This window comes from Notolepis coatsorum, assembly GCF_963971535.1.
Source record: "Notolepis coatsorum genome assembly, chromosome: 13".
Classification (NCBI taxonomy): domain Eukaryota; kingdom Metazoa; phylum Chordata; class Actinopteri; order Aulopiformes; family Paralepididae; genus Notolepis; species Notolepis coatsorum.
Genome location: NC_140177.1, coordinates 63,559,500 through 63,572,670, shown reverse-complemented (window position 1 = coordinate 63,572,670; position 13,171 = coordinate 63,559,500). Strand labels below are relative to the sequence as shown.

At 41.4% G+C, this 13,171-nt stretch overlaps 1 protein-coding gene across 1 annotated transcript in view; it reads left to right on the top strand.

Annotated features, from left to right (window-relative positions):
- LOC311239379 (disks large homolog 4-like) overlaps positions 1-13,171 on the top strand; it is a gene marked incomplete at both ends in the record, with an annotated part of 140,812 nt that overhangs the window by 124,960 nt on the left and 2,681 nt on the right. Inside the window, 2 exons of the mRNA XM_084327686.1 lie at positions 6,369-6,541; positions 12,111-12,223. Of these exons, the coding sequence (XP_084183812.1) occupies positions 6,369-6,541; positions 12,111-12,223 (286 nt within the window). The remainder of the gene's footprint in view (positions 1-6,368; positions 6,542-12,110; positions 12,224-13,171) is intronic.

Here is a 13,171-nt window from a genome sequence, read left to right as displayed (position 1 = left end):
AACTGTTCAGCTCCTGTGTAACAGATTATTAACTAAACTGTTCAGCTCCTGTAACAGATTATTATCTAAACTGTTCAGATCCTGTAACAGATTATTAACTAAACTGTTCAGATCCTGTAACAGATTATTAACTAAACTGTTCAGATCCTGTGTAACAGATTATTAACTAAACTGTTCAGATCCTGTGTAACAGATTATTATCTAAACTGTTCAGATCCTGTAACAGATTATTAACTAAACTGTTCAGATCCTGTGTAACAGATTATTAACTAACCTGTTCAGCTCCTGTAACAGATTATTATCTAAACTGTTCAGATCCTGTGTAACAGATTATTAACCTAACTGTTCAGCTCCTGTAACAGATTATTAACTAAACTGTTCAGATCCTGTAACAGATTATTAACTAAACTGTTCAGATCCTGTAACAGATTATTAACTAAACTGTTCAGCTCCTGTGTAACAGATTATTAACTAAACTGTTCAGCTCCTGTAACAGATTATTAACTAAACTGTTCAGCTCCCGTGTAACAGATTATTAACTAAACTGTTCAGCTCCTGTAACAGATTATTATCTAAACTGTTCAGATCCTGTAACAGATTATTAACTAAACTGTTCAGATCCTGTAACAGATGATTAACTAAACTGTTCAGCTCCTGTGTAACAGATTATTAACTAACCTGTTCAGCTCCTGTAACATATTATTAACTAAACTGTTCAGATCCTGTAACAGATTATTATCTAAACTGTTCAGATCCTGTAACAGATTATTATCTAAACTGTTCAGATCCTGTAACAGATTATTATCTAAACTGTTCAGCTCCTGTGTAACAGATTATTAACTAACCTGTTCAGATCCTGTGTAACAGATTATTAACTAACCTGTTCAGCTCCTGTGTAACAGATTATTATCTAAACTGTTCAGATCCTGTAACAGATTATTATCTAAACTGTTCAGATCCTGTAACAGATTATTATCTAAACTGTTCAGCTCCTGTGTAACAGATTATTAACTAAACTGTTCAGATCCTGTAACAGATTATTAACTAAACTGTTCAGATCCTGTAACAGATTATTAACTAAACTGTTCAGATCCTGTAACAGATTATTAACTAAACTGTTCAGCTCCTGTGTAACAGATTATTAACTAAACTGTTCAGCTCCTGTGTAACAGATTATTAACTAAACTGTTCAGCTCCTGTGTATCAGATTATTAACTAAACTGTTCAGATCCTGTAACAGATTATTAACTAAACTGTTCAGATCCTGTAACAGATTATTAACTAAACTGTTCAGATCCTGTAACAGATTATTAACTAAACTGTTCAGCTCCTGTGTAACAGATTATTAACTAAACTGTTCAGCTCCTGTGTAACAGATTATTAACTAAACTGTTCAGATCCTGTGTAACAGATTATTATCTAAACTGTTCAGATCCTGTAACAGATTATTAACTAAACTGTTCAGATCATGTGTAACAGATTATTAACTAACCTGTTCAGCTCCTGTAACAGATTATTATCTAAACTGTTGAGATCCTGTGTAACAGATTATTAACCTAACTGTTCAGCTCCTGTAACAGATTATTAACTAAACTGTTCAGATCCTGTAACAGATTATTAATTAAACTGTTCAGATCCTGTAACAGATTATTAACTAAACTGTTCAGCTCCTGTGTAACAGATTATTAACTAAACTGTTCAGATCCTGTAACAGATTATTAACTAAACTGTTCAGCTCCTGTGTAACAGATTATTAACTAAACTGTTCAGCTCCTGTAACAGATTATTATCTAAACTGTTCAGATCCTGTAACAGATTATTAACTAAACTGTTCAGATCCTGTAACAGATTATTAACTAAACTGTTCAGATCCTGTGTAACAGATTATTAACTAAACTGTTCAGATCCTGTGTAACAGATTATTATCTAAACTGTTCAGATCCTGTAACAGATTATTAACTAAACTGTTCAGATCCTGTGTAACAGATTATTAACTAACCTGTTCAGCTCCTGTAACAGATTATTATCTAAACTGTTCAGATCCTGTGTAACAGATTATTAACCTAACTGTTCAGCTCCTGTAACAGATTATTAACTAAACTGTTCAGATCCTGTAACAGATTATTAACTAAACTGTTCAGATCCTGTAACAGATTATTAACTAAACTGTTCAGCTCCTGTGTAACAGATTATTAACTAAACTGTTCAGCTCCTGTAACAGATTATTAACTAAACTGTTCAGCTCCCGTGTAACAGATTATTAACTAAACTGTTCAGCTCCTGTAACAGATTATTATCTAAACTGTTCAGATCATGTAACAGATTATTAACTAAACTGTTCAGATCCTGTAACAGATGATTAACTAAACTGTTCAGCTCCTGTGTAACAGATTATTAACTAACCTGTTCAGCTCCTGTAACATATTATTAACTAAACTGTTCAGATCCTGTAACAGATTATTATCTAAACTGTTCAGATCCTGTAACAGATTATTATCTAAACTGTTCAGATCCTGTAACAGATTATTATCTAAACTGTTCAGCTCCTGTGTAACAGATTATTAACTAACCTGTTCAGATCCTGTGTAACAGATTATTAACTAACCTGTTCAGCTCCTGTGTAACAGATTATTATCTAAACTGTTCAGATCCTGTAACAGATTATTATCTAAACTGTTCAGATCCTGTAACAGATTATTATCTAAACTGTTCAACTCCTGTGTAACAGATTATTAACTAAACTGTTCAGATCCTGTAACAGAGTATTAACTAAACTGTTCAGATCCTGTAACAGATTATTAACTAAACTGTTCAGATCCTGTAACAGATTATTAACTAAACTGTTCAGCTCCTGTGTAACAGATTATTAACTAACCTGTTCAGCTCCTGTAACAGATTATTATCTAAACTGTTCAGATCCTGTAACAGATTATTAACTAAACTGTTCAGATCCTGTAACAGATTATTAACTAAACTGTTCAGCTCCTGTGTAACAGATTATTAACTAAACTGTTCAGGTCCTGTAACAGATTATTAACTAAACTGTTCAGCTCCCGTGTAACAGATTATTAACTAAACTGTTCAGCTCCTGTAACAGATTATTATCTAAACTGTTCAGATCCTGTAACAGATTATTAACTAAACTGTTCAGATCCTGTAACAGATTATTAACTAAACTGTTCAGCTCCTGTGTAACAGATTATTAACTAAACTGTTCAGGTCCTGTAACAGATTATTAACTAAACTGTTCAGATCCCGTGTAACAGATTATTAACTAAACTGTTCAGCTCCTGTAACAGATTATTATCTAAACTGTTCAGATCCTGTAACAGATTATTAACTAAACTGTTCAGATCCTGTAACAGATTATTAACTAAACTGTTCAGATCCTGTGTAACAGATTATTAACTAAACTGTTCAGATCCTGTGTAACAGATTATTAACTAACCTGTTCAGATCCTGTAACAGATTATTAACTAAACTGTTCAGATCCTGTAACAGATTATTAACTAAACTGTTCAGCTCCTGTAACAGATTATTATCTAAACTGTTCAGATCCTGTGTAACAGATTATTATCTAAACTGTTCAGATCCTGTGTAACAGATTATTAACTAAACTGTTCAGCTCCTGTGTAACAGATTATTATCTAAACTGTTCAGCTCCTGTGTAACAGATTATTAACTAACCTATTCAGATCCTGTAACAGATTATTAACTAAACTGTTCAGATCCTGTGTAACAGATTATTAACTAAACTGTTCAGATCCTGTGTAACAGATTATTATCTAAACTGTTCAGATCCTGTAACAGATTATTAACTACACTGTTCAGCTCCTGTGTAACAGATTATTAACGAACCTGTTCAGCTCCTCTGTAACAGATTATTAACTAAACTGTTAAACTCCTGTAACAGATTATTAACTAAACTGTTCAGATCCTGTGTAACAGATTATTAACTAAACTGTTCAGATCCTGTAACAGATTATTAACTAAACTGTTCAGATCCTGTAACAGATTATTATCTAAACTGTTCAGCTCCTGTGTAACAGATTATTAACTAAACTGTTCAGCTCCTGTGTAACAGATTATTAACTAAACTGTTCAGCTCCTGTATCAGATTATTAACTAAACTGTTCAGCTCCTGTGTAACAGATTATTAACTAAACTGTTCAGCTCCTGTGTAACAGATTATTAACTAAACTGTTCAGCTCCTGTGTAACAGATTATTAACCAAACTGTTCAGATTCTGTAACAGATTGTTATCTAAACTGTTCAGATCCTGTGTAACAGATTATTAACTAACCTGTTCAGATCCTGTAACAGATTATTATCTAAACTGTTCAGCTCCTGTGTAACAGATTATTAACTAAACTGTTCAGCTCCTGTGTAACAGATTATTAACTAAACTGTTCAGCTCCTGTGTAACAGATTATTAACTAAACTGTTCAGCTCCTGTGTAACAGATTATTAACCAAACTGTTCAGATTCTGTAACAGATTATTATCTAAACTGTTCAGATCCTGTGTAACAGATTATTAACTAACCTGTTCAGATCCTGTAACAGATTATTATCTAAACTGTTCAGCTCCTGTGTAACAGATTATTAACTAAACTGTTCAGCTCCTGTGTAACAGATTATTAACTAAACTGTTCAGCTCCTGTGTAACAGATTATTAACTAAACTGTTCAGATCCTGTGTAACAGATTATTAACTAAACTGTTCAGCTCCTGTGTAACAGATTATTAACTAAACTGTTCAGATCCTGTGTAACAGATTATTATCTAAACTGTTCAACTCCTGTGTAACAGATTATTAACTAAACTGTTCAGATCCTGTGTAACAGATTATTATCTAAACTGTTCAACTCCTGTGTAACAGATTATTAACTAACCTGTTCAGCTCCTGTGTAACAGATTATTAACTAAACTGTTCAGATCCTGTAACAGATTATTAACTAAACTGTTCAGATCCTGTGTAACAGATTATTAACTAAACTGTTCAGATCCTGTAACAGATTATTAACTAAACTGTTTAGATCCTGTAACAGATTATTATCTAAACTGTTCAGCTCCTGTGTAACAGATTATTAACTAAACTGTTCAGATCCTGTGTAACAGATTAGTATCTAAACTGTTCAGCTCCTGTGTAACAGATCTACAACCAGCTTGATGAGCAGCTCCTTAGGGATAATGACTATTTTAAGACAATAATTAGATGATTAGTTCAGTAATTTAACAATTTTTTATTTTATTTTATTTCTCTTTCTCTCTCTCTTGCTCTCCCTCTATTTATATCTCCGCCTCTCTCACTTTCCCTCTATTTATATCTCCCCCTCTCTCTCACTTTCCCTATATTTATATCTCTCCCTCTCTCTCTCATTCCCTCTATTTATCTCTCTGCCTCTCTTTCTCTCTCTCACTTTCCCTCCATCTCTCACTTTCCCTCTATTTATCTCTCTGCCTCTCTTTCTCTCTCTCACTTTCCCTCCATCTCTCTCACTTTCCCTCTATTTATATCTCTCCATCTCTCACGTTCCCTCTATAATAATAATAATAATAATAATAATGGATTGGATTTATATAGCGCTCTTCATGACACCCCAGAGACCCCAGAGCGCTTACAGAGTCCATTATTCGTTCATACACAGTCATACCGGTGGTGGTAAGCTACAATTGCAGCCAGAGCTGCCCTGAGGCAGACTCACGGAAGCGTGGCGAATAATCATCGCCTACGGCCCCTCCGACCACCACCAACATTCATTCACATGCATACACATTCATACGAGGCAAGTAGGTTAAGTGTCTTGCCCAAGGACACAACGGCAGTGGGATGGACATGGGCTTGCACGGGATTCGAACCACCAACCCTTTGATCATTGGACGACCCGCTCTACCCCTGAGCCACGCCGCCCCACAAAATACTGTATCTCTCCCTCTCTCTCACTTTCCCTCTATTTATCTCTCTGCCTCTCTTTCTCTCTCTCACTTTCCCTCCATCTCTCTCACTTTCCCTCTATTTATATCTCTCCCTCTCTCACGTTCCCTCTATACTGTATCTCTCCATCTCTCTCACTTTCCCTCTATTTATCTCTCTGCCTCTCTTTCTCTCTCTCACTTTCCCTCTATTTATATATCTGCCTCTCTTTCTCTCTCTCTCTCACTTTCCCTCTATTTATATATCTGTCTCTCCCTCTCTCTCTCTCTCTCTCTCTCCCTCTCTCTCTCTCTCTCTCCCTCTCTCTCTCTCTCTCTGCCTCTTTCTCTCTCTCTCACTTTCCCTCTATTTATCTATCTGCCTCTCTTTCTCCCTCTCTCTCACTTTCCCTCTATTTATCTCTCTCTCTCTCTCTCTCTCTCTCTCTCCCCAGATACGACACGCCCCCAGAGGGAATACGAGGTGGATGGGCGGGACTACCACTTTGTATCATCACGGGAACAGATGGAAAGGGACATCCAATCACATCGCTTCATTGAGGCGGGCCAGTACAACAACCACCTGTATGGAACCTCAGTTCAGTCAGTCAGACAGGTGGCTGAACAGGTGAGAGACACTTCAGTTCAGTGAGTCAGACAGGTGGCTGAACAGGTGAGAGACACTTCAGTTCAGTCAGTCAGACAGGTGGCTGAACAGGTGAGAGACACTTCAGTTCAGTCAGTCAGACAGGTGGCTGAACAGGTGAGAGACACTTCAGTTCAGTCAGTCAGACAGGTGGCTGAACAGGTGAGAGACACTTCAGTTCAGTCAGTCAGACAGGTGGCTGAACAGGTGAGAGACACTTCAGTTCAGTCAGTCAGACAGGTGGCTGAACAGATGAGAGACACTTCAGTTCAATCAGTCAGACAGGTGGCTGAACAGGTGAGAGACACTTCAGTTCAGTCAGTCAGACAGGTGGCTGAACAGGTGAGAGACACTTCAGTTATGTAGCTCCAGGTACTGGCAGGGTCCAGCTTACAGGCTATATGATGATAGATAACATTATGATAGGCTATCCACTAACCATACTAAATACATAGATAACATTATGATAGGCTATCCACTAACCATACTAAATACATAGATAACATTATGATAGGCTATCCACTAACCATACTAAATACATAGATAACATTATGATAGGCTATCCACTAACCATACTAAATACATAGATAACATTATGATAGGCTATCCACTAACCATACTAAATACATAGATAACATTATGATAGGCTATCCACTAACCATACTAAATACATAGATAACATTATGATAGGCTATCCACTAACCATACTAAATACATAGATAACATTATGATAGGCTATCCACTAACCATACTAAATACATAGATAACATTATGATAGGCTATCCACTAACCATACTAAATACATAGCTAACATTATGAGAGGCTAACAGAAATGCTAGTTAAATATTTTCCAAATGGTCTGAAACAATCTCTGTGTGTACAGTAGAGATTTTAAACCAACACTCACCTTTAACATTTTGAGCGCCAGGGGTCGCTATGGGCGTTGGCCCGTTGTGTGCCAGCGCTCTGTTCAATGGGAATATATTCCGGTGTTTGCAGTGCTAAACCTATATTAAATATTATAGCTATGGATCTAATAACAACGTCAATTGTCAGTGGGTTTCTTCTGGTCAACATGCAAAACACAGATACATCCATACATTTCCGTTTTATACCGTGGTGAATATGAGTATAGTTTTAGAGTGATCCTGTGTAATCCCAGGAAACTCCGACAAACAGCGCTTTAGTGCAATTCACTAAACACGTTTATCGGTATTATGTTTCATCATCGATGCATGAAAGGGGGGGGGGGGGAGCCGGCCCTCCGTGCTTTGATCGCCACCGACGAGACACGCCCCACACACACACCGCAGACACACGCTGCGATCACGGCGATGAAATTATCGGATCAACGCAAGATTGATAATATATAGTGTTCTGGATGAGAGGCTTGGTGGTGGTGGTCTGTAGACCAGCTAGCAGTGTTCTGGATGAGAGGCTTGGTGGTGGTGGTCTGTAGACCAGGTAGCAGTGTTCTGGATGAGAGGCTTGGTGGTGGTGGTCTGTAGACCAGCTAGCAGTGTTCTGGATGAGAGGCTTGGTGGTGGTGGTCTGTAGACCAGCTAGCAGTGTTCTGGATGAGAGGCTTGGTGGTGGTGGTCTGTAGACCAGCTAGCAGTGTTCTGGATGAGAGGCTTGGTGGTGGTGGTCGGTAGACCAGCTAGCAGTGTTCTGGATGAGAGGCTTGGTGGTGGTGGTCGGTAGACCAGCTAGCAGTGTTCTGGATGAGAGGCTTGGTGGTGGTGGTCTGTAGACCAGCTAGCAGTGTTCTGGATGAGAGGCTTGGTGGTGGTGGTCTGTAGACCAGCTAGCAGTGTTCTGGATGAGTTGAAGAGGCTTGGTGGTGGTGGTGTGTAGACCAGCTAGCAGTGTTCTGGATGAGTTGAAGAGGCTTGGTGGTGGTGGTCTGTAGACCAGCTAGCAGTGTTCTGGATGAGATGAAGAGGCTTTGTGGTGGTGGTCGGTAGACCAGCTAGCAGTGCACTGCAGTAGTCGAGGCGAGAGTAGATTTGAGGAGAGAGACCACTGTGTCTGACTGAGATGAGTCAGGCAGGTTGAAGTCTCCCATTAGGAGGAAGGGGGCGCCATCTTCTGGAAAAGAGCTTAGAAGGATGTCCAGTGGCGGTCAGGTGGCGTAGCGGAGATTGCGTTCGTCACCAACACCGGAGACGCTGGATTCGCCTGTTCGAATCCAGCTCACAGCTCCGGCGTTGTCACCAGCTTGGCTGGCCGTTCACACTAATACAATTGGCTGTATTAGAGGGTGGGAAAGCTGGCGGGGTGGGTCCGGGTCGTTGTAAACAGCAACTCCTACAGTTCGGTCGGGGCGCCTGCTCAGCGAGGATAGGATCTAAGGGGGATAGTGTGATCCTTCCACACGTTACACCCTCTCAGTGAGAGTCCGCGCTGCCAGGTGAAAAGAAGCGGTTGATTGGCTGGACGTGTGTCGGAGGAAGCACATGGTAGCCTCCACTCTCCCAGACCGACTGTGGGGGGTAAGTGCGCAGCGACCAGGAAGGGGATTGGGAATTGGCATAACGACTAAACATTGGGATGGGAGAAAATCGGAGGAAAAAGGAGGGGGAAAAAGATTAAAAAAAAATAAGGATGTCCAGCTCGTCTGGGAAGTTCTCAATGGGACCTGGAGAGCGATAGAGAGTAACAATGGTGAGCTTGAATGGATTAGAGACAGATACTGCATGGTATTTGAGAGAGGAGCGAGACAGAGCTGGAAGTGGTATTGAGTTTGTAGACCATGGGGGAGTGGTCAAAAGACCAACGCCTCCACCACGCCTGGAAGGTGGTAAGTTATAGTTTGTGGATACGTTTGTAGATCAGGCTGTGGGCGCTGAGTTCTCTGGTGTTGTCCAGCGCTCAGTGAGTTTGTAGATCAGGCTGTGAGTTCTCTGGTGTTGTCCAGCGCTCAGTGAGTTTGTAGATCAGGCTGTGAGTTCTCTGTTGTTGTCCAGCGCTCAGTGAGTTTGTAGATCAGGCTGTGGGCGCTGAGTTCTCTGGTGTTGTCCAGCTCTCAGTGAGTTTGTAGATCAGGCTGTGAGTTCTCTGGTGTTGTCCAGCTCTCAGTGAGTTTGTAGATCAGGCTGTGAGTTCCCTGGTGTTTTCCAGCGCTCAGTGAGTTTGTAGATCAGGCTGTGAGTTCCCTGGTGTTTTCCAGCTCTCAGTGAGTTTGTAGATCAGGCTGTGAGTTCCCTGGTGTTGTCCAGCGCTCAGTGAGTTTGTAGATCAGGCTGTGAGTTCTCTGGTGTTGTCCAGCGCTCAGTGAGTTTGTAGATCAGGCTGTGAGTTCCCTGGTGTTGTCCAGCTCTCAGTGAGTTTGTAGATCAGGCTGTGAGTTCCCTGGTGTTTTCCAGCGCTCAGTGAGTTTGTAGATCAGGCTGTGAGTTCCCTGGTGTTGTCCAGCGCTCAGTGAGTTTGTAGATCAGGCTGTGAGTTCCCTGGTGTTTTCCAGCGCTCAGTGAGTTTGTAGATCAGGCTGTGAGTTCCCTGGTGTTGTCCAGCGCTCAGTGAGTTTGTAGATCAGGCTGTGAGTTCTCTGGTGTTGTCCAGCTCTCAGTGAGTTTGTAGATCAGGCTGTGAGTTCCCTGGTGTTGTCCAGCGCTCAGTGAGTTTGTAGATCAGGCTGTGAGTTCCCTGGTGTTGTCCAGCTCTCAGTGAGTTTGTAGATCAGGCTGTGGGTTCTCTGGTGTTGTCCAGCGCTCAGTGAGTTTGTAGATCAGGCTGTGAGTTCTCTGGTGTTGTCCAGCTCTCAGTGAGTTTGTAGATCAGGCTGTGGGTTCTCTGGTGTTGTCCAGCGCTCAGTGAGTTTGTAGATCAGGCTGTGAGTTCCCTGGTGTTGTCCAGCGCTCAGTGAGTTTGTAGATCAGGCTGTGAGTTCTCTGGTGTTGTCCAGCGCTCAGTGAGTTTGTAGATCAGGCTGTGAGTTCTCTGGTGTTGTCCAGCTCTCAGTGAGTTTGTAGATCAGGCTGTGGGTTCTCTGGTGTTGTCCAGCGCTCAGTGAGTTTGTAGATCAGGCTGTGAGTTCTCTGGTGTTGTCCAGCTCTCAGTGAGTTTGTAGATCAGGCTGTGAGTTCCCTGGTGTTGTCCAGCGCTCAGTGAGTTTGTAGATCAGGCTGTGAGTTCTCTGGTGTTGTCCAGCTCTCAGTGAGTTTGTAGATCAGGCTGTGGGTTCTCTGGTGTTGTCCAGCGCTCAGTGAGTTTGTAGATCAGGCTGTGAGTTCCCTGGTGTTGTCCAGCGCTCAGTGAGTTTGTAGATCAGGCTGTGAGTTCCCTGGTGTTGTCCAGCTCTCAGTGAGTTTGTAGATCAGGCTGTGAGTTCTCTGGTGTTGTCCAGCTCTCAGTGAGTTTGTAGATCAGGCTGTGGGTTCTCTGGTGTTGTCCAGCTCTCAGTGAGTTTGTAGATCAGGCTGTGGGTTCTCTGGTGTTGTCCAGCGCTCAGTGAGTTTGTAGATCAGGCTGTGAGTTCTCTGGTGTTGTCCAGCTCTCAGTGAGTTTGTAGATCAGGCTGTGGGTTCTCTGGTGTTGTCCAGCGCTCAGTGAGTTTGTAGATCAGGCTGTGGGTTCTCTGGTGTTGTCCAGCTCTCAGTGAGTTTGTAGATCAGGCTGTGAGTTCCCTGGTGTTGTCCAGCTCTCAGTGAGTTTGTAGATCAGGCTGTGAGTTCTCTGGTGTTGTCCAGCTCTCAGTGAGTTTGTAGATCAGGCTGTGGGTTCTCTGGTGTTGTCCAGCGCTCAGTGAGTTTGTAGATCAGGCTGTGGGTTCTCTGGTGTTGTCCAGCGCTCAGTGAGTTTGTAGATCAGGCTGTGGGTTCTCTGGTGTTGTCCAGCGCTCAGTGAGTTTGTAGATCAGGCTGTGGGTTCTCTGGTGTTGTCCAGCGCTCAGTGAGTTTGTAGATCAGGCTGTGAGTTCTCTGGTGTTGTCCAGCTCTCAGTGAGTTTGTAGATCAGGCTGTGGGTTCTCTGGTGTTGTCCAGCGCTCAGTGAGTTTGTAGATCAGGCTGTGGGTTCTCTGGTGTTGTCCAGCGCTCAGTGAGTTTGTAGATCAGGCTGTGGGTTCTCTGGTGTTGTCCAGCGCTCAGTGAGTTTGTAGATCAGGCTGTGGGTTCTCTGGTGTTGTCCAGCGCTCAGTGAGTTTGTAGATCAGGCTGTGGGTTCTCTGGTGTTGTCCAGCGCTCAGTGAGTTTGTAGATCAGGCTGTGGGTTCTCTGGTGTTGTCCAGCGCTCAGTGAGTTTGTAGATCAGGCTGTGGGTTCTCTGGTGTTGTCCAGCTCTCAGTGAGTTTGTAGATCAGGCTGTGGGCGCTGAGTTCCCTGGTGTTGTCCAGGTCTCAGGAAGAGCCTGAAGCTGGATAACTGAAGGGGGCGTAGGCAGTAATGAAGTCTGCTATATATACTGTATTTATATTTATGTGTACATCAGGGGAAACACTGTATTCTGGACGTGTATATCTGTGTAAATGTATATATTTCTGTGTACAGCAGGGGAAACACTGTATTCTGGACGTGTATATCTGTGTAAATGTATATATTTCTGTGTACAGCAGGGGAAACACTGTATTCTGGACGTGTCGGCCAACGCGGTCCGGAGGCTCCAAGCGGCTCAGCTTCATCCCGTCGCCATCTTCATCAGACCCAGATCTCTGGAGAACATTCTGTAAGTCTGACTCATACCCTCCTCTTCCTCATCTAGTCTGACTCATACCCTCCTCTTCCTCATCTAGTCTGACTCATACCCTCCTCTTAGATTACTGCACTACACTTAGATTACTGCACTATACTTAGATTACTGCACTACACTTAGATTACTGCACTACACTTAGATTACTGCACTACTCTTAGATTACTGCACTACTCTTAGATTACTGCACTATACTTAGATTACTGCACTACACTTAGATTACTGCAATACACTTAGATTACTGCAATACACTTATATTACTGCACTACACTTAGATTACTGCACTACACTTCGATTACTGCACTACATTTAGATTACTGCAATACACTTATATTACTGCACTACACTTCGATTACTGCACTACACTTCGATTACTGCACTACACTTAGATTACTGCACTACACTTAGATTACTGCAATACACTTATATTACTGCACTATACTTAGATTACTGCAATACACTTAGATTACTGCACTACACTTAGATTACTGCACTATACTTAGATTACTGCACTATACTTAGATTACTGCACTACACTTAGATTACTGCACTACTCTTAGATTACTGCACTATACTTAGATTACTGCACTACACTTAGATTACTGCACTACACTTAGATTACTGCACTACACTTAGACTACTGCACTACACTTAGATTACTGCACTAGACTTAGATTACTGCACTACACTTAGATTACTGCAATACACTTAGATTACTGCACTACACTTAGATTACTGCACTACACTTATATTACTGCACTATACTTAGATTACTGCACTACACTTATATTACTGCACTATACTTAGATTACTGCAATACACTTAGATTACTGCACTACACTTAGATTACTGCACTACACTTAGATTACTGCAATACACTTAGATTACTGCACTACACTTAGATTACTGCAATACACTTAGATT